The sequence below is a fragment of the Calonectris borealis genome, chromosome Z, assembly GCF_964195595.1.
Source record: "Calonectris borealis chromosome Z, bCalBor7.hap1.2, whole genome shotgun sequence".
In the NCBI taxonomy this organism is placed as follows: domain Eukaryota; kingdom Metazoa; phylum Chordata; class Aves; order Procellariiformes; family Procellariidae; genus Calonectris; species Calonectris borealis.
In genome coordinates this window covers 75,483,694-75,504,720 of record NC_134352.1, presented here as the reverse complement: position 1 = coordinate 75,504,720, position 21,027 = coordinate 75,483,694, and the positions used below count along the sequence as shown (strand labels likewise).

The 21,027-nt window shown below is 63.2% G+C and overlaps 1 protein-coding gene across 11 annotated transcripts; it reads left to right on the top strand.

Moving 5' to 3' along the window:
• Positions 1 to 3,887: 3,887 nt before the first annotated feature.
• On the top strand, positions 3,888 to 17,882 carry TPM2 (tropomyosin 2). 11 transcript variants are annotated; one of them, XM_075137002.1, is made up of 9 exons: positions 3,888 to 4,109; positions 4,997 to 5,122; positions 11,558 to 11,691; positions 12,745 to 12,862; positions 12,999 to 13,069; positions 13,853 to 13,928; positions 14,060 to 14,122; positions 14,447 to 14,516; positions 17,578 to 17,882. In XM_075137002.1, exons 1-9 carry the CDS (start codon positions 3,996 to 3,998, stop codon positions 17,658 to 17,660), a joined length of 855 nt encoding a protein of 284 aa, XP_074993103.1. In that variant the 5' UTR covers positions 3,888 to 3,995; the 3' UTR covers positions 17,661 to 17,882. The 11 variants fall into 11 exon arrangements, with proteins under 11 accessions (XP_074993103.1, XP_074993101.1, XP_074993109.1 ...); XM_075137000.1 differs by lacking the exon at positions 13,853 to 13,928 and adding an exon at positions 13,322 to 13,397; XM_075137008.1 differs by lacking the exon at positions 17,578 to 17,882 and adding an exon at positions 16,314 to 16,455.
• Positions 17,883 to 21,027: the final 3,145 nt, after the last annotated feature.

Sequence of the window (21,027 nt, the reverse complement as noted above, 5' to 3'; positions counted from 1 at the left end):
CTGCCTGGGTATCAACAGGACCCCCCCAGGAGAAGGGGGGTGCTGGTGGGCAGGGGGGCCGTGGGCGCCTGCCCTCCTGGCAGAGGAGGGGGGGAGCATAGCACGGGTGCTTATACAGCACGGAAAATATTTGAGGCACGTCGAGCCCCAGGCACCCGGCGGGCTGGACCCCTGCTGCCAGCCATGTGCATGCCCTCGCAGGTGCTGCCGGGGGGCCACAGCGGCGGGAGGGGGCTGTGGGGATTTTGTTGCTGAGGGATTTGGGCTTTGGGGGGGGGAGGGGCTAGCTGGGTTCTTGGCCCCATTCCTGCTGCCAGCTGAAAATATCCCTGGGTAGGGTGTTACAGGGGTGCAGGTGGGGGACTCGGTGGGTCACTGGTGGCCCACCGGTGGGGAAGCGGCAGTGCTTGACGTGCTGTGGGTCCGGGAATGTGGCCGGAGCTCTCCCAGCTGCCGGCGCTGAGCTCACGCCCCGAAATAGCCCCCGGGGCCGACCTGTGCGGGCAGCAGCTGCCCCAAGCGTGTCCCCACCTGTTCCCACCCCGTCACTCAGCGGGGGCTCGGGGGGACCCGAGCAGTGGCGGGGCAGGCAGGGATGCTGCAGGGTGGAGCGGGGACACGGGTGGGCTGGCACATGTCCCCTGCTTCCCAGGACCCTTCCCCGGCAGCGTGAGCTACAAGCATCACGAGCGGCGAGGGCAGCATCCCGCAGCATCCCGGCTGGCGACCCCCTGGCCCCTTGCGGGCACATCACCAGGGGTGCAGAGGGTCTGTCCCCCCTGGGACGCTCGCCCCTGGCTGGACTCCAGGGTGGATTTGTGGCTCTCGCAGGCATCCCAGTCCTCCCAGCTGTCTCCTGACAATCTGCGCTGGCCTGACCTGGCCCCAGGCACTCACCCAGGTATCGGCCGGGCACAGGGCCCCTCTGAGCAGCTAGCAAGGACAGTGAGCGGGCACGGTGAGGCAGCAACCCTGGCCTCATCCCGGCATCCCAGGACCAACGGAGATCCGGCACCCCCAGCATGGGGTTGCAAACGGACCCTGCCGCCGTGTCCTCCGGGCTGGGGTACAGGTGAGGGCAGGTGGCACAGACACCAGGAGAGGGACATGGAGCTGGGAGCCCCCTGAATCTCCCCTGCCAGAGTAAGGGGTTATTTTGGCAGGGAGGTTTGGGTGACCACACGCATGTCTTGGACCACAGAAACTGCAGTCATGAGGTGCCAGCACCTTCGTGGGGACCCAAATCCAGCCGAGCTGGAGGCAAGCAGGGAAGCCACAGCCTGACTTCTCGGGGAGCCCAGGGACCGGGGGACAGCCTGTGGCACAGGTTGCACTTGGGAAGTTCCCATTGAACAGCAGGACAAGCCTTTCCCCAGGAAGGCGATCAGACCCTGGAGTGGGGCATGGAGGGGGATCCCCATCCTTGGAGACCTCAGCCCAGGGCGGGGATGGGCATGGGGCAGCAAGGGAGGGGTGCGCACCTACACCCCTCTGCACTCCCTTGTCCCAGAGGTCACCTTAGAAGATGGCCTTGAGGGCAGACTCGTGGGCCTGGGCACCTGGGTGGCCCCAGCTGTGCCAGTCAGACGTGGCAGTGATGCCTGGAGCAAAAGGGAGTGGGCAGCAAGGGAAAACTGCATCCTTTGGGGGACATCTGAGGGCTGAAGCCCTGCCTGGCTCCAAGGCAACTGCCTCGCTGCTCACACCATGCACATCATCGCCTTTCCCCCTGTGCACCGAGCCCATGAAGTTGCTCCACGCCGAAGCATCTCACAGAAAACCATCCATCCTTGCTCAGGAACAACGGGAGATGGATCTTCGCCCCGCCCTCAGAAGCTGCATGCTGGTGGTTACTGACTCCCCTTGTCCAAATATGTGCCTAATTCGTCAGTATTAATAGCTGCTCTCCAGAGTCCAGCAGCGGCTCTGCTACTGCTTTCCCCATGGCGCCAGCAGCCCCTCAGTCCTCGGTCCTGTCCCTCCTATGCCCCCCACAACCCGGGGCTGAGGGCTCCTAGAAAGCCACTTTCTGCAGCTCTCAAAACCTTTTTGTTGCTCTCTGCTTGGAGCACTAGTGCTGAAAAATTGCAGCAGGCAAGAGCTGGATGCAGCCCCGGGGCAATGGGCCGGGGGAGCGCATGCACCCCTCCTGTCCCCGTCCCATCCACATGGCTCCTGCGGCCACTCCGCCGGCTCCTTCCAGCCCCTCCGGCCCAGAGTCCACCCTGCAGCTGGGAATGTGCCAGAAGCATTTATGAGCATTATTAAAGCGCGGGTTATTTTTGGAGGAGCCAGGATCTGAAGGGTTTGCATTTTTTTGCCTGTGGAATACAGTTTATTTAGAGCAGAAACACGGAGAGGGCCAGCAGGCTGCCCATGCACCCTGTGTCGCCCTGAAATGCCACCCTATGGGCTGTGCACATGCCAGGTGTCCCTGTGGGTGCTGCGGACGGTGGGACCAGGGTGCAACGCAGCAGGAAGGTGGGTGCCGGGGACCCCACATGGAGCTGGGTCCCTCCTGCCCCGCCGTGACGGAGGAGCTGGATGGGGAGGTCAGGGGCTCAGCTCATTTCTCTCCCCGGCAGATTTTCCCCATGTGGGCAGTGCCAGCTCACGGTGTCCCCAAGTGCAATCACAGATCGTGGGTGTCCCCAACTGCAGTCAGTGCCCGTGGGTGTCACTGAGTGGAATCACAGACTGTGAGAGTCCCCAAGACTGCAGTGCCAGCCCATGGTGTCCCCAAGTGCCGTGCCAGCCCCTGAGGTGCCAAGAAAGCAGGGTCCCCCAAGCCCCAGGCTGCAGCGACAGGGCATGGGGTGTGCCTAGGGCAGTGCCAGCCGTGCGACGTCCTCTAGCTCGGAGGCAGATCTGGCTGGAGCAGAGGCAGGTCTCAGGCCCTGGGGGTGGGTGGCTGGTGGTATCCCTGGAGCACAGTTAAGAGCACACTGCCAGACCATGGGTGTCCCAAGTGCCACTGGGGTATCCCTGGGGAAGTGCCACCAGAAATGCCCCTACTCCAGTGCCCTGGGTGTCCATAGCACAGTGCCACCAGGGTACCCCTAGTGCGGTGGTCTGAGGTGTCCCTCTTACAGTGACCCAGGGTGTCCCTTGCACAGGAGTGTCCCTCACCTGGTGCCACTGGGGTACCCCTAGCGTAGTGCTGCTGGGGTGTCCCTCGCCCAGTGCCACCAGGGTGTCCCTCGCCCAGTGCCACCGGGGTACCCCTAGCATACTGCCGCTGGGGTGTCCCTCACCCAGTGCCACCAGGGTGTCCCTCGTCCAATGCCACCGGGGTACCCCTAATGCAGTACTCTGAGGTGTCTCTCTTACAGTGACTCAGGGTGTCCCTTGCACAGGAGTGTCCCTCACCTGGTGCCACCGGGGCACCCCTAGCGCAGTGCCGCCGGGGTGTTCCTAGTCCAGTGCCCTGAAGTACCTCTCATGCAGAGTCATTGGGGTGTCCCTAGTGCAGTGCCCTGTGGTGTCCCTCTCACAGCACCTCGGGGTGTCCCTTGCACAGGGGTGTCCCTAGCACAGTGCCTACGGGGTACCCCTATAGCAGTGCTCCGGTGTGCCCCTCTCACAAGTGCCTTGGGGTGTCCCTCGTACAGGGGGTGTTGCTAGCACAGTGCCTCCGGGGTACCCCTAGCGCATTGCCCCGGGGTGTCCCTCGCCCGGTGCCACCGGGGTGTCCCTCGACGGTGCCGCCCCGGGTGCCCGGCGCCGGGGCTGCGTCGGTGCCCGCCGGGGTGCCGCCCCCCCCCGTCCCGCTCGGTGTGGCGGCCGGTGGCGAGCCAGTCCCTAAAAGGTGCTGGCGGGCGGCGGGGGAGGTGCCGGGGCGGCCCCCGCCCGGCGCGGCCCCTCCCCGGCTCTTAGGCGGCGCGGCGGGGCGGGGGCCGCAGTGCCGGTGCTCCCACCACCCCCGGTGCTCCCGCCGCCCCCGGTGCTCCGCGTCCCGCTGCCGCCCCGCGCCCCGCCGCCGCCCCGCCGCCACCATGGAGGCCATCAAGAAGAAGATGCAGATGCTGAAACTGGACAAGGAGAATGCCATCGACCGCGCCGAGCAGGCGGAGGCCGACAAGAAGCAGGCGGAGGACCGCTGCAAGCAGGTGGGTGTCCACAGACCACCCCCCAACACTGCCCGGGGACCCCCGCCTTAAGGGTCTCCAGCCCCAGGAACCCTGTCCTGCTGGGTGTCCAGCCTAGGGACCCTCTGCGCTAGGGGTGCCCAGCTCCAGGGACCTCCCCACACTGGGTGTCCAGCCTGGGGACCCCTATTCTAGGGGTGTCCCGCCCTGAGCACCTTGCCCCTCTGGGTGTCCAGCCTGTGGATCCCAGCTCTAGAGGTGCCCAGCCCCAGTGGCTCCCCATTCCTGGGGACCTCAACCCGTTGGGTGCCTGTCCCTGGGGATCTCACCCTGCAGGGTGCCTGTCCCTGGGGGCCTCACTCTGCTGGGTCCCTGTCCGTGGGGACCTCAACCTGTTGGGTCCCTGTCCGTGGGGACCTTAACCCGTTGGGTGTCTGTCCCTGGGGACTTCACCCTGTTGGGTGCCTGTCCCCAGGGACCAGCACTCCAGCCTGTTGCCCCTGACCGCTCACACTGGTCCCCTCAAACATGCCAAATCTTAGTGGGACACCCCAGAGCCACCTCCCTATCCCTCTGCCAGGGAGACCCTTGGGGACATTGTACTCCCATCCCAGCCATATAGAGATGGGGACCTTCTTGGTGCCTCCCAGAGCTGTGTCCCCAAGTCAGGACCTCTCTGATCCCCTACACAGGAGGGACCCCTGAGCTCAGGGATGCTGGGGGCTGCTCTGGTCCTGGGGACCAAGGGCTCCCCGAGGACTTGTGGCCCCAAAGTTGATAGAGGGAGCATGTCCGTGTGCTCCTGCTGTGCCCCCAGCATGGGTGTCCCTGCGAGGAGGATGGCCGTCCCCCCCAGCCTTGTGGGCACTGCCATCCCCCCTGACCCCTGCCCTCCATCCCTTCCCCAGCTGGAGGAGGAACAGCAGGGCCTGCAGAAGAAGCTGAAGGGCACGGAGGATGAGGTGGAGAAGTACTCCGAATCCGTCAAGGAGGCACAGGAGAAGCTGGAGCAGGCGGAGAAGAAAGCTACAGACGTATGTAGGCGTGCCAGCAACTCCTCCCCTGTGCGGGTGCCGGACCTCGGGGGGGTGAAGGAAGAGGGGGGCCTTATATGGAAAGCGTCCGTGGGGAAGACTGTCAGGATCCCATTCCTGCAACGCTGACACTGAACCTGGCTGAGATGCAGGGCAGGGACCGGATGGATCCTGCTCGGGGTGCGGAGGCCAGGCCAGCTGCGGTGGGCACCGCTCGGGTGGCCAGTCCTGCCTGGAGCTTTGTGGGCAGCCGCCTGCCTGGCTCCCCAAAGCTAACGGGAACGAGTGTCCCAAGCTGTGTCACCTGTCCCCAGGCATGCACCTCCGCAATGCGTGTAGGAAAAACTCTGTGGCACTTGCTAAACTGTGGCAGGAAAGCCAAAAAGAGTAGAGAAATGGAAAAAGCTCTTGCCCATGTCCAGCTGCCGCGTGCTGGCTGCAAGGCAGGATGCTCAGGGTGTGTGTGGGGGGACTTGGTCATTTTGGGGTCCAATGTGCCACCCTGTACCCTAGGAAGGGCAAAGCCAGGAAGAGTTTTATTTAGTGCTGTGACTGATGTTTCTCCTGGGAAACGGATCCTGCCAGGGAGATGTTAGGAAGGTGTTGAAATTGGCTTGTGCCCGGCCAGGATGAAGGGTGGAACAGCTGTGTGCAGCCACGGAGCCGCTCAGGAACGGGGTATAACGACCTGCGGTGCCACACAGGGTATTTGACACCCTATAAATAAATCCTCCTTTTGATAGCCAGTCCTTCTTTGATGAAAACGAACCCTGGAAACAGGAGGAGAAGCTAAAGGGGAGCCGGCTGGAGCTCGGCCAGCAGGGCACGGCCAGGCTTTTTAGGATTGAGAACAAAAAATTCAATCCCAGCTGGTTTGTGGAGCTAAATGGGGGAGATGCGTCAAATCTCTGAAGCGGCCGCCAAGGACAGGGGTGAGCAGACAAGGACGAGCAGCGGCAGCAGAAGTCCCTGGGGTGGCCCAGAGTCCCCGGGGAGTGGCTGGGGGGCTCCCCAGTGTTGTTTGCTGACCCTATGGACCCGCCCCGGTTTAGTTAGATACTAAACCAAGTAGTTAAAACATTGGAAATCCTCTGGAAGGGCACATTTATCCTGGCGTGGGGCAGGCACATCGAGCTGGGTAGGGCGGCTGCCATGTCTAGCGGGGTCCGTACTGGTCTGACTGGATCCGTGCTGATGTGGCAAATTCAATGTGGGGTCTGGCTGAGCACAGACAGGACATCCCCAGTGTGGGGGCTCAGAGGAAGGGGCAAACGGTGGCACTGGGCAGATGTCGGCTGCGGGGTACGGAGTGGTTTGGTGCTAGCAGCGAGCTGTGCAATGTTGTCTTGGGCAGGGAGGGTGCGTGTCCCTGCTCTTGGTCAACAGCGGCTCGGCCAGCCTGTGGGCTTCGGCACAGAGATTCCTGTCCCAGCAGATAGGGGGGACAGAAGCCACCAGGGGAAGGGCTGGAGGGGGAGCATGGTGAAGGAGCAGCATCAGGGAGGGCAGGCTGGCTGCGGCAGGTGCCACGGGTAGGGCTGGGAGCCCATCACCAGCGCAGCCGCCCCGGGTCCATGCTGAAGCCTGGACAGGCAGCGCCATGTGCGGGGCTCTGGCAGTCACCAGGACCCTGCGCCAGGGACCTGAACACGTTGACAGCACTAAGTGCCAGGGCTGGTGTCACCTCGTCCCCGGGGCAAGGGGCAGCGCGGCTCCTGGCTCCAGTGAAGGAAGTGCACGTTAGACCCCCGGCGTCCACCCACCCACCTCCCCAAGGACCGCCATGCCCACCTTGGCTGCCAGGACAGCATATGCCTGTGAGCACGGGGCATCCCTTGGCCAGGTCAGGGCCCATCGCAGTGATCCAGGCAGGCTCCTGCTCTCAGCAAAAACGTCAATAAATATCCTAAAAGAATAAATCTCCCCCTGCTCTGGCAGTGCCCTGCCTCCGGCACTGGGTGGCAGTGCACGAAGCCCTCGGGGACTGTACTAAGGGATGCAAAACGACCCCCTGGGCACTTGGAGGGGAGTTAGATGGTGGCACAGACGGGGGAGTGCCCGACCCCTGATCGGCAGCTCCGTGTCGCTGGTGGCCCCTTCCCATCAGCTCTGCAAGGCCACCGTGGCCCCACCACCTCCTGTCCCCAGGAGAGACAGCCTGCAGTGCCCAGGGCAGGATGCGGGCAGGGGCTGCTGGGCACGGCGCAGCTGGCACAGTGGGTTTAGCCAAAGCAGGCCCCTCCAGCCCCCCATGTCCCCAGCCAGTGGCCTGTCCTCAGCCACTCCAGCGGGGGCCAGGGAAACGCCACTGCTCCCAGGCCATGATCCCAAAAGTTTTACCCAAGTTCCCGCCCCGGTTGCTCTCCCCGGCCGAGACTTTGCTCTTATTTGGCGATTCCCCGAGCTGGTGGGAGGGAACGGGGCTCTGCTGGGAAGTGACTGCATCCCTGGGTGGGGCCAGAGCAGGAGGCACCCAGCCTGGCCACTGCAGGACCACGGTGGCTGTCCCCCCAACCTGACCCCCAACCTGCTCCCTGCCTGCCTGCAGCCAGCTCGCCCCTGCCCCATTGCTGCCAGGGACCCCGTTTCTGCTCCGGGCCCCATGCACCAGGTTGGGAACGCTCTTGGCACCCAGGCGTCGGGCTGGGAGCGGGGCAGGATCGGCCGGGACCAAGGCCAAGACCGAGGCCATGTGCTCCCAGGGGACCCGCAGTGCCGCCTCTTCCGCCGCCGCTTGGCAGGGGGATGTGGGGCTGCAGGGCTCTGACGGTGGTGCGGCCGGGTCCCCCTCGGGACCCCTGGCCCCAGAGCCGAGGGCAGCCGGCGGGGTCAGCCTGGGAATTGGCGTCCCTGGAGGCAGGTGTGAAGTGCAGCCAGGGCTGCCCGGGAGCTGTCAGAGCTCCTTAAAGGAGGATTGAATGCCACCAGTGCCGGCCCCTCTTTATGGATCAGGGCATGTGCCCCAGCCAGGATGCAGAGCCGGGAGCTGGGGACTGGCCTCCCCCATAGGGCAGAGCCACCAGAGCAGCTAGGGGGTGCAGGGGGCTCTGTGCACCCCATGGGTCTCTATGGGGCTGCTGGCAAGGTCGTCACTTGGGGGAACAGATGCCAAGGGCCTGAGCGGGATGGCCTCTGGGGACCTGGCTGTGCCTCGGGGCTCCAGCTCCAGGTACCCTGGGAGGGTGCCCAGGAGCGGGCTCTGCCCCATCTGCCCCATGCCTCTCATTGACTTACCTATGGTACCTATGGGGCAAAAGCCCATGACTCCCCCTCTCAGCTGTGCAGCAGGGGGTGTGGGGGGCAGAGTTTGGGGAGCACCCATGGGTACACTGCTCCTGTGCCCGTGGGGGCTCACAGGGGCCAGGCCCTGGCACTCCCAGATTCCCTCAGCCCCTTTTTCCCCAGGGAAGTGGACTCCCTGGGCTCCTCTCCACCGCTCTGGGGGATTTCGGTGGGAATGTGCACCCCTGCATGGGGGGCACCATGCACCCTACACAGGAAGGGGACTACGTGCCCTGCCCTGGGGGAGGGGGCTGTGTCCCATATCCTGGGGGACACTGTGTGCCCTGTCTGGGGGTACCATGTACCCTGCCAATGGGGACTGTGCATCTGCCTGGGGGGCACCATGCACCCTGCCCGGGGTGGGGGGACAGTGTGCCCTGCCCAGAAGCCACTGCGCATCTTGCCTTGGTGGGGTAGGGCCAGGACCCCTACCTTGGGGGGACCATGCGTCCTCCCCAGGGGGGCACCCTATGTCCTATTTAGGGGGGGGAGCGGGCCGTGTACCCTTCCTCATGTGGGGACTGTGCCCTGCCGGGGGTGGGCACCGTGCCCCCTGCCCGGGGATCTGCGTGCGCTGCCCGGGGGAGCTGCGGCCCAGGTCGGTCGGTGGCAGCAGGAGGAGGAGGAGGAGGAGCAGGAAGGGATGGAGGCAGGGCGGGCGGCGGGAGCGGCCGCTGCCTGAGCGCTTCCTGCCCGAGCCGGGCGGATCCCACAAAGGGCTCGGCGGCGCGGCCTCCCCGCCGGCAGCCCCCCGCCATGGCCGGCATCAGCTCCATCGACGCCGTCAAGAAGAAGATCCAGAGCCTGCAGCAGGTGGCCGACGAGGCGGAGGAGCGCGCCGAGCACCTGCAGCGGGAGGCCGATGCCGAGCGGCAGGCCCGGGAGCGGGTAAGGGCCGCCGGGGAGCGGGGGGGGGCACGGCGCGGCGGGGCGGGAGGCGCCCCGGCAGCTCCCCGGGATGCCCCACCGGCTCCGGCCCCGCCGCCGGCATCCTTCCCCGCGGGCTGGCTCCCGCCACCCCCCCACACCCGCCCCGGTAGCCGGACTGGAGGGCCCCGGGGGAGCTGGAGGGCGCTGCCATCAGGGTGCCGCGGCAGCTGGCGAGAGCCCCCGGGGCAGGGGGCTTCGGCAGCGTCCCTGCCTCCGGGCTGCCTCCTCCAGCTGCTTCCTCCGTGGCTCCTTGTGAGGGATGCTCCGTGTGCGGCGGGGGTCCACAGGGCTTCCCCGGCTGGCGGGGCACCGGCCAGAGGCCGGCTCTGCCTTGGCTGTGCTTGGGGTCCGGCAGGTCCTGGGAAAGGATCCCCTCCCTCGGCGGCCGACGGTGTGCACAGCTAAAAATCCCACGCCCAGGCTCTTGTCTGGCTTCCAGCGGGCTCTGCGGTCCGGGCCGCAGCAGTTGCAGAGCCTTCAGCTCTCCAGCGTGTCCCTTCGCGGGGACAAGCCACCCCTTCGCGCTGCCACAGGCCAAAATTTCCACTCTGGCAGTGGGACGGCATTTCCAAGCTGCAGCTTGTTCCTGGTTTGGCTTTTTTGTTGTTGTTGGGGCTGGTCTTTTTTCTTTATTTTTCCTATGCCCACTGCTTTAACATCCTCACCATATCAGGAGCGGCAGAGCTGGGTGCGGTACCCGGGTTGTTGTCACTCGGGCTGTGTGCGGAGGAAATGGCCCCTTCCTGCAGCCACAGATCAGGTTCCCCGGTCACTTGGCGCTGCTGAAGAGCTCATGTTCCCAAGTGTCCATCCGGGCAGCTCTGACCCACTTTGGGGGTGATTCCCTGGGAAAAAAGCTCTTGCCGGCGTGAGGCAGATGCCGCAGGCAGAGCGTTGCCCCGCGGGGGCCAGCCCTAGCTCCCCGTTGGGCGGTGTGGCTGGGGACAAGCTCTCGGTGAGCCTGGAAAAAGGTTGTTCACAGGGCGGAGGCGGCTGTTGTGCCAGCCGTGGGGCTGGCCGCCCTCCCGGCATGCCCGCCGGGCTGCCCCACTCAGAGAGGTGCCAGCTGTGCCTGTCCCCACCCTGCCGGCTCGCCACGGGGGACTGTGGGTGCTCAGTGGGGCCACACAGGGTGACAGCCCCTCGCTGTTCCCACAGTCCCCCTGCTTGGCCAATGTCCCCTGGGGCATTCCCAGCGCTGGAGCACGAGGCCAGACAGAGCCAGGCACTGGAGCCAGCCAGGCCTGCTCCAGCCTGTGAATAAGCAGGAGACATTATCCCCTGGGTTGGTGCATGCCTCCCTGCATCTTGGTGCACGGGGCTGCTCCCCGCGGTGAGGTCTTATTGCCACCCACCCCTTTGCACCCGCGGTTTGTCTTCCCCGCAGCCCCCCCAGCGGGGAGCGGGGCCGGGAGCTGCTGAGGCAGCGTTTCCCGGCGGTGGCGATGGAGCAGGAGGCCTTTACCAAATGGAAAGAGCGCGAGGCCAGTCATTGAGAGGCTGGCGAGGGGCCAGGGCCACCGCTCCCGGCCGGCCCCCAGCTCCCGGCCCTGCGCGCAGGGAGCCTGGGAAAGCGGGGGGCCCCGGTCCCGTGGGCCCCGCCGGCTGCAGCTTGGCCGGGCTCCAGCCCGCCGAGGGCGACTCGCTCCATTGCCCCTGGCGCTGCGCTGTACATCATCTGGGGGCGGGGGGCTGCCCCGTTGCGCAGGGCCGGGGGGGTTCCCGCAGGAGAGGCTCCCGGCTCGCTCCGCCGCCTCCGTAAACAGGAAATCCACAAGCAGCTCCGATCTCCTTTTCGGGAGCGAAGCCGCACAGGGCATTCCTCCCCCTTTACTCACTGCTCTGTAAACCCCAAATACCATCCCCGTGATGGCACGGCTGCTCCAGCCACCCTATCCCGGTGAACACGCCTCATTCCTCTCCGAGGCTGGAGCTGGAGGTGTGAGGACGCAGTGGAGGGGCTGCACGTGCTGGGCTCTGGATGCATGGCCTGGAGGAGCCAGCATCAAACAGGATGCTAGGAATGGAGAAAACACCATTGTCCCTATAGAAAGGCGAGGTGATGCATGGTCAGGCATCCCATTCCAGCGAGCGCTGCCTTGTTGCAGAGTGCCAAGGAGTGTTCTGGATAGCAAATGCAGAATTAACCGCTGAAAATGCTATTTTTTTTTTATATATATATATATGAGACATGGAGTGACTGAGGGGTTTCTGCTCCCCCAGGCTGAGGCTGAAGTGGCTTCTCTGAACCGCCGTATCCAGCTGGTGGAGGAGGAGCTGGACCGAGCCCAGGAGCGCCTGGCCACCGCCCTGCAGAAGCTGGAAGAGGCTGAGAAGGCAGCTGATGAGAGCGAGAGGTGTGATGGGAAGGGACAGCGGGGGTGGCATTGGGTCACCACTGATTGCAGGCAGCTCCCTTGGTTTTGCAGTGGGGTCCCTCTGAAGTGACCTTGTGGGGTTTGTGTTGGTTTTCCTGCAGACCTTGAAGGGAAAGAGCAAAGCCGCAATGCAGAGAAGTCCCCCAGATACAGGCATTCTTAAAAAGGCTTTGAAATTTCCAGGGCACCCATAAAATCCTGAAAAATTTGCTCTGGTGTTTATACAACTGCCAGGCTATAACCAAAGCCAGAGGGTGCTTGGAGCCTGTTTTTGCCTGAGAGTAGCCTCCTACGTTCAAGGGCTGAACAACAGCCCAGAAGGGGACATCTGTGCGTGGGAACCAAGGTCAGCTTTTGAGAATGAACCAACCTCATTCAAAAAAACAGTCCTGCAAAGTGTGTTGCCCCATCCTTATGGCAAGCAGGTTTCCCGGGCAGGAGCTGTGCAGGCGAGGGCACTCAGGTTGTACAGGAGTGCCCAGACATGTCACAGCGTTCCTGACAGTTGCGTGAGCTCTTCCTTCCATTGGCAAAGACCAGTTTGAGCAACAGCACCTGAGCAAAAGGAGAAGAGTCTCCAGGAGTCCCTGTCGCCGGGATTCGCAGGGGTTCAGTGATCCCCTGCTTGTGAGCATCACCCCTGAATGGGAAAAGGCTTTGCCACGGGATGTTTTCTAGCATTTCATAAAGGTTGCTGGCCTGTCAGGCTGCTTCTGTGGACGTTGCGGCTGTCTCATCCTGGACTGCACACATTTTCCCCCCCAAATGATGGGTTCAGGACCTGGTTGAGAGGCACCATAGCCACATCTCCTCGCTCTGGAACAGGGGCCAGCTCCACTGCTTTAATTGTGCACAGGAGCATTCTTGGGGTATCACTGGTGTGACCCTACTGCGTGGGGTGGCCAGCGAGTGCCAGCATCCCCGGGTGACATCCCATGTCTCTGGAGCTGGCGGATGGGTACAGTGAGCAGGCAGGAGGTACAGGTGCCACCTCAACCCATGGCAGTAACATCTGGCTTGGGCTTTCCTCAGAGGCATGAAGGTCATCGAAAACAGGGCCATGAAGGATGAGGAGAAGATGGAGCTCCAGGAAATGCAGCTGAAGGAGGCGAAGCACATAGCAGAGGAGGCTGATCGCAAATACGAGGAGGTGCGTGCCCACACCCACATGCCCCCTTCCTCCAGTCCTGAACGCCTGCCAGCACCAAGGGCCGCCTCCTCGCAGCCCTGTGCACCTAGCCAGGGCAAGCGCGGGGCCAACACGTGCCTCTTGCTGCCATCGACAGGTCGCCCGCAAGCTGGTCGTCCTTGAGGGGGAGCTGGAGCGCTCGGAGGAGAGGGCAGAGGTGGCAGAGAGGTGAGTGGGGCTCCTGGCTGGCAGCGCGGGGGGGGGTCCCACGCAGCCCTTGCCCCAAGTCAGGCAGCCATGGGGACAGGGATGTCTCTATGGGGATGGGGATGTCTCCCCCTGGGAGCGGCAGGATCTGCCATCGGGGTGGTCCCTGGGCTCGCAGGCTGAGGGCAGGGGGATGCTGGCCCGCCAGCAGCACATCCTTGACCCTGTTCTCTGCTGTCCCCCCCGCCCCGGGGTGCCCCTCTTCCACCCCAGCCGAGTGAGACAGTTGGAAGAAGAGCTGCGGACCATGGACCAGACTCTCAAATCCCTCATTGCCTCAGAGGAAGAGGTACTGGAGCAGGGGTGTGGGGCGACGCGCAGCAGCCCCCCTCTCTCTGTCGCTGTCTCTTGAACCATGCGAGCCACCTCTCTCCTCTCTGCACCGCTGCCTCCACCACCGACCTCCCCTCGCCTCCCCCTCCGGCGGGTGCAGGCTGGGCACGCTCCTCCATCCCTCCATGCCTGCTCTCCTTCTTGGCGGGGCTGGCCAGAGACCGGCCGGCGGTGATGCACGGGGCATCCGTGTGAGGAGGCACGAGGAACGGATGAACGGATGCGTACCAGCAGCTCCCGCTCGCAGCGGCTCTGCTCCTTCTCCACCTGCGCTGAGTTTTCTCCTCTCTCAACTTGTTCTCTCTCTTTCTTTCCTCCTTCCCCGCACCCGCACTTTCTGCTCCCCCCCTCTCTCCTCCACCTGCCCCTTGGCCCTGCTCCCCCTTCTGGCCGCCCCTGCTTGGGATGTAGTAAATGTGGTGACCTAGAGGAGGAGCTGAAAATTGTCACCAACAACTTGAAGTCCCTGGAGGCCCAGGCTGACAAGGTAGGACCCGGCGGGGCTGCTGGGGCTGGGCAGAGCGCGTGGGGTCTGGGGGTGCTGGGGTCTCCTGCTGGGGTGAAGAACGGCTGGAGGCATCCCGTGGGGCTCATGGGCACCCGTCTCTGTCTCTGCAGTATTCCACCAAGGAGGACAAGTACGAGGAGGAAATCAAGCTTCTAGGGGAAAAACTGAAGGAGGTAAGCGGTGCGGGGCCAGCACTGCATCGGTGTAGGCATGAATTTGCCATTCCATGTGGGCTTTGACCCTGTTATGCTCGTGTCCTCTCACCCTTCCCAAAACTGCAGCCCTGCAGCGTGGCAGGTGCCTGGGTTTGGGATACCCCTGTGGAGGATCAGCCTCCTCTGGTTTAGAGGGTGGGCGTCCTCAAGGCCCTTGTTGCTTGCCTTTCCCAGGGGAGGGTGGTACGGGAGGTGTAGACGGGGCAGATTTGGGGTGCGGCGCAGCCTGCACCTTCCCCATCGTGCCCTGCTGCTCACCCTCTCCCCGCTACGCTGCCACAGGCTGAGACCCGAGCGGAGTTTGCAGAGAGATCTGTGGCGAAGCTGGAGAAAACCATCGATGATCTAGAAGGTAAAATGTCCCTGCTGGCCCTGTGTTCCTCTTGCCTGGGGAGCACTTGCTGGGACGTGCCCCTAGCGAGGCCGGAGAGGGCTTGGCCAGGGTGAGGGCGTGGGCAGGGGTCCCAGGAGGGGGGAGGCTGGTTGTCATGGTGTGTGGTGTGGGAGCACAGAGCTGCTGGGGTCTGGGCTCTGCCCTTGGGTGGGGAATAGGGCCGCATCCACGCCACCTGTGCCCGCATGCTCCCACCCCCCTCGGCCCCCCGCTCACAGCCACTCTCTCTCTCTCCGCCACCTGCCCCCCGCCCTGCTCCACCGTCTGCCTCCTGCCCACCCCCCCCCCCGCAGACGAAGTGTATGCACAGAAGATGAAGTACAAAGCCATCAGCGAGGAGCTGGACAATGCACTTAATGACATCACCTCCCTCTGAGCCCCCGCCGGGCACCAGCACTGCATCCCCCCGCCTGCCTCTCCCCTCCCCAGCTCGGCCACTTGCCTGCCTGACCATCCCACCGCTCCCCCTGCCCGCTCTGTCCTCCTCTGCCCTTGCTAGCCCATGCCTGTCCATCGGCTCCTTTGGGACAGGAGCCAGCCTGGGGTGTTCCCACAATACCCTTTTTTGTGGGGAGACGAGGTGTAGGTGCTTAGGGGTGTTTGGCAGGACAGGGGAGCAGCCCCTGGAACCCCCATGCGCTGGGCGGACAGTGCCTGTGTGGTTGCAGGTCCGTGCCCCAGCATTGCCCAGTGCCCCCGAGCCCTTCGCTCCAGCAGCTCCCTCCTCGGCTCCCCAGCAGCACAGGCACCGGGGACCCCACAGCTCCAGGGCTGGGGTGCCGCCTGCCCCCCACATCCCTCCCAGCAGAGCTCCCCAGTGTTGCTTGCTGGGCCCAGGGTGGGGAGGACCTGGGCAGGGGAAGCGGCACCTCCACCACCAAAGCTCAGGCCCCAGGGGATGGAGGGTTGGGTCCGGCAGTGCGGGCAACCCTCTCCCAGGCAGGCAGCCCCCAGCCCCCCAGCTCCTCCCTTACCCCTGCCTCCCTTCTGTCCTTTGCACATCGCTCTTCAGTTTGCATTTCATGACTTTCTTTTATGTTCTGTCCCTCTGGGTTACTGAGTTGGTCTCAATAAAGTGTTTTCTTTCCTTGGTTTCTCCTTTGTTTTCTTCATGCCGCTCTGTCCCTCATCTCTTGTCTGTCTCACGCGGGTGCTGGCAGCTGGGTGGTAGTGCAGGCAGCTCACAGCCGCGGGACCCCCGGGACAGCCGTGGCTGAGTCCCGGGTGGCTCCTGTGCTGCCAGGCTGAGCGGGACGGGGCCCTTTGTGCCTCGGCCCAGGGCATGACCTCCACCACCACCCCGGCTCTCGTACACAGCTTTCCTCATCTCGTGCCATCTTCTCCATGAGTCTTTTGAAATAGCAGGGTTAGACTTGGTCCTGTCCATTCCTCATCCCCACTCCCAGCCATTGCCTGCAAGCAGCGGTCTCAGCCCTGGCATCTCTCCTGCATCACCCTCCCTCGATGAAGGGGCTGACCCTATCCTTCAGCAGCAATCCCTAAAGAGGTCCCTGATCCTCCTCCTCCTTCCTCAGCATCCTACCCTGCCCCACAACCCAGTTCCCAAATTGATGGACCCACAGCCCCGACTCTGCCCCGGGACTGGCTGCCTCCTCCTGCCAGCCCAGCTCATCCCTGCTGCTGGCTGGGTGGCTGCAGGATCTCCAGTGAGGGTTTTGGGGAACGCTGTCTCTTCACTAACTCGCCTTTCTCTCTCTCTTCCCTCTGCTGCGCTGATGTCTCTGTTTTCTCTAGAGCGCTCCCGGCAGGAGGCCGAGAAAAACCGCGTTCTCACTAATGAGCTGCGGGTCATCCTTACTGAACTTAACAACTAAGCTGCCCAGAGTTCCCGGCCCCAGCGCAGCCTCCCTGCCCCGTTTCGGCCAGGCTGGCTCGGGGCTGGGAGCCCCTGCCTGCTCCCCGCCGGGGCTAAGCGGGGTGTGGAGCCTTGGCTTATCCCCCGGGGGTAACCGCCCTGCTTGAGGGGGGACAAGGAGACCCTCTGGAGCTGATGAGTTTTTCTTGGGAGAGGAATGAGGGTTTGGGTGATGTCCTGGGACACCCATGAGGTGATCGCTGTCCCCCGGCATCAGCCTGGCCCTGCCGTGAGGGATGCAGTGGTTTGTATTGCTGCCTTCCTCCCCTTGTCCCAGGAGTCAGTGGCCAGCCTCTTCTTTCTCACTCTGGTCACCCCAAACTGTGCAGGGAGGATTCCCTCCCAGTGGGGTTCCTGCAGGCTGCTGGGAGGGCTGGGACAGGAGCTGGGGACCCAGCAGCACCCACTGCCCCAAACTTGGGGTAGGGGAAAGGGAAGAGCCCAGCAGGAAGTGGTGGGAGATGGGGCTGGGTGGGCAGAGCTCTCATCCCATCCCCGTCTCTAGAGGGAAGGAGGATGCCATTTGGAAGCGAACACCGGAGGAGGCTGCCTTGGCAGCGGGCTGCCTGGCAGAGCTCATCTCTGCAGCCTCTTTAGCTCTGCTCCTTCTCTCTCTGCTGTCCTCTCTGCCCGCCCTTTCGAGCTGCTGTCTCACTCCTTTTCTTCACGGAGCACCGCTGAGTCATGCAGCAGGCACTGGCTCTCCTCTTTCGCTGGCCAAGGGCTTCTGCACGTGCCCGCAGCCGGCCGGTGGTGATGCGCTGGGCCAGGACGTGCTGGTGGCTGGCCAAGGAACGGTACCCACCAGGGGTACCTATGCTGCGGGAGGGCCTGGCCATGGGCAACGGGGCACCATGGGAGGATGGAAGTACTGGAAAGCAAGGACCACCTGCCCCCAGTGACCAGCCTGGCTGTCCTGGCCGCCCCGGCAGGTACCAGAGCGGCTGGGCTCATCCCTGCTGGCGATGGGGCTGCTTGTGTGGACTGTGCTCTGTGGGGACGCCCTGCTCAGCTGGAGGCTGTCGCCACACTGAAATGTCTGTCTGTGTGCATGTGTCTGTGCTTGGTGTGGTGTGCGTGGGTGTACCTGGGTACACTTGGGCTGTGTCTGTGTGCGTGGCTGGGTGTCCCTTGTATTCATAGAGAGCCTGGCCAGTGCCAAAGAGGAGAACGTGGGCATCCACCAGGTCCTGGACCAGACCTTGTTGGAGCTGAACAACCTCTGAGCTGCCCTGGGGAACCCCCATCCCTCTTCCCTACCCCACACGTGCACCCCACTGGCACGCTCAGGACATCATCAGCTGAACTGCGTCTTGGCCAAATCCACACATCCATTGAGAAGGGAAGCCCTGCAGCCTTACACCGTGGCTCGGGGGCGTCTTGTCTGTGCACAGCCTGACTGGCTCTGTCCTGTCTTCATGTCCAAATATTAAAGCAGTTTGACAAGATGGATGGGTGCGCTTGGTTCTTGTGGGTGGATGCAGGCTCTGGGAGGCATGGTGGCCGTCTTCCTGCCCAGTTTGTGCAAGGAGGCTCTGCAGGGACTTGGGTCCAGGGTGGGTACGGCCGGCGTAAGGATGTCCTCTGCATCCGTGGGAGCACTAACGCACACAGTTTGGGCTGCATTCCCTCATCGCCATCGCTTCCTTGGGATGCACAAGAAACCTCCACGTCTCAAGCTCAGTCCTCTTCAAGTGCACAGTGATAGACTTATGTCACTGGCGCGTCCCCCTCCACAGCCAGCATGTTACCTACTTGGGGAAGCCTCAAGGTCTGGAGTCTGCTTCATGGTTCATGTTCATGATGCCATCTGAGCACGCATACAAGCATGTGACCATGCATGCACACATTATTTATTACCAGGGTCTTCTCCAGGCCTGTTGGTTAGCTGCTTACCCCACGTACTAGTTGCATTTTCTATTACCAGTTGCTGAATGCCTGCCTGAGGGACAGCTGTGTAAACTAGTAAATGTTAATGCAGTAGGGAAAATGCTTCCAAAAGCATTCAGGAAGTTTGCTCCTGGCTTGCTATATTTTCTCCAACACAAAGAGAAGAGCAGCAGGATGTGCCTCACCGCTGTCACCAAAATGGGCTGGATTCCCTGAGGATGCCCAAAGTCATGATCTAGTCCTGCCCTCCACTTCGGGCCCCTCCGCAATATGCGCCGAGCTGTGCTGTCCCACACTACCCGGCGGATATCCCTCTAAAGGCACAGCCTCATGCTGCCAGGAAACATAATTCATGCTGACCCCTTGCTGAGCCAGGCCATCGCCCCACTGAGCAGCCGGCAGGGATAGCTTTCGTTATCTACTTTCCTTTATTTGCTGCGCCTCTCAGCTCAGGAAAGGAGGGTGGTGAGATTGCATCTCTTTCCTGCCCAGGTGCTGCCGGCCTCCTGCCCGCCCCCTGGCCCAGCACCTCTGGTTTGTGGCTCCGAGATCTTCTGCTACAGGGAAAAGGGCTCCTCTTGCATGGGGTGCTCATTTTCTGGTTGTCCTCCCAGGGTGCGAGACCCGCTGGAGGGAAAGATGGTGCACAGCTGTCCTGGTCCACCGAGCTGGCCCTGTGCAAGGGCTGGAGCTCCTCCTCGGGTCCGCCTTGCTTTTCCGCAACACATCAGTTGAGCCACTACGTTGTTTGGTCAAAGCACCTTCCAGGCAGGGTCTTGTCTGGCTGCAAAAGGAACAAGAATGTAAAACCAGCTCTTCTCCGGGAGCCTGCAAATGAGCCTGCCCTGCGCTTGTATCAGTGTGTCTCCAGCGCCCCACCTCTGGGCGCCCTTCGCCTTCCTGCTGGGACAAAGAGCCCTTTCACACCCAGTGTTTTTCCCCATTAGCTGCTGCTGCCTCCTGGTTTGGACCAGAACATCTAACTTAACCATTTACACCCTGCTGCAAGGGCTTTTTTTTTCCTCTGAACTTTCTGTGGTTTGGCAGTGAGATCCTGGGTGCTGTTCCCGGTGATGCTCTGCCCCAAAGACATGTGCCTGTCTCTCATGGTTCAGCAAAGCTTTGCATTTTCGCCATCCTCCCACCCATCTCCTTCTCCCCACGGCCCTGCAGAAAGACGCAGGCCGGGGGAAGCTCTGAGAGGCCAGGGCATTGTGGAGCTGCTGGCAGGGGAGCTTGACCTGGAGGCACATCTCCCCACATGCGTCATTCAGACCCACGCTGAGGACCGCGGTGCCCAGCCCCTCCTCCCTCCCTCCCTTCCCCTGCACCTCTCCCGTTGAATTTCAACCTTTGGATTTGTTTATCTTGGCCTGACAGACTGAAGATCTCCCTGAAGAGCTTTCAGCCCTGGTGTGGGCTGCCACCACACTGATAAACCACCACATTAACCTCTGGCAGCCTCTCACCTCTGCTCTCTTCTCCAGTTTTCTCATCACTCTGGTGCCTCATCTCATCTATGAATCCTTCCTGTTCAATATCCCTGAACTACACGCTGGAGGTGAAGGACCACACAAAGAGCATCACAGAGACATCTTGATGAGACACGTTGAGCTATGCAGTGCCGGACACAGACCACCCGCCACTCCCCAGTCCCTCCCTGCATTTACAGCCCGAGACATTTGGGTGAGGGCGGGAAGAGCTGTGTTGCTGAGCTGTGTGGGTTTTGCAGGGCTCTGGGTGATTTCAGAACACGTCAGGCTGCCTAAATCCAAGTGCCGCACAAAGCTCCCAGCCTCCAAATCGGCATTACTGATTTGTCGATCCCAGCAGAGGACAAGGCAGCTGGAGGAAAACGTAGACAGCAATAACCACGCGGCGCTGCCTCATTTCTGTACAAGTTACGTATGCCCCATAAGCAGCGCTCAGTACCGCACCCCGCATCGGGGCTGTGCTGCGTGAGCTTTTGAGTGCAGAGCAGGCAGCACAGGAGGAGCTTGCGGCCCCTACCCCACATGCTTGGGGGCTGCAGGGGGTCTGGGAGCAGTGCCAGAGTCCCCTGCAGCAAGGCAGGCCTATGACGGGGTGACAAGCAGCTAGAGACCCTTGGGGACAGCCAGCACACCTCACCCAACCCCCAGCACCCTCGGCTGGCCCAGGTCTTGGGGGGCAGCGCAGGGGCCCCCTCACTGGGTGGCACCTGTGAGGGCACCGGTGACCGGGCCAAGCCCCCTGGCTGCAGGCCATGTCCCCACGGTACAAGCCGTATCCTTCCATTACAAGCCCCACCCCGTGCAGGCTGTGTCCCCCTGGTGCAGGCCGTACCCACCCGTGACAGGCTAGAGTTACCCCCGGTGACAGCTGCACCCTCCCACCCCCCGGTGCAGGCCATGCCCCCCCCAGCGCTGGCTGGGGGGTCCAGGACCAGGTCCCCGCTGAGACCGGCCTGAGCCCCCCAGTGCAGGCCGTTCCCCGCCGTGACAGGCCCAGGGCCCACCCCGTGACAGGCCCGAGCGCCGGGGTTCAGGCCGTGTCCCCCGCGACAGGCCCAGCTGCCCCGCGGTGACAGACCCGGAGCCCCGCTGCAGGCCCTACTCCGCCATGACAGGCCCTAGCCCCGCCCCCTCACGACTCAGACCCCGCCCCCGGCCCCGCCCCAGCGCGCCGCTTCCGGCGGCGGCGGCGCGCGCAGGCGGCGCGTGA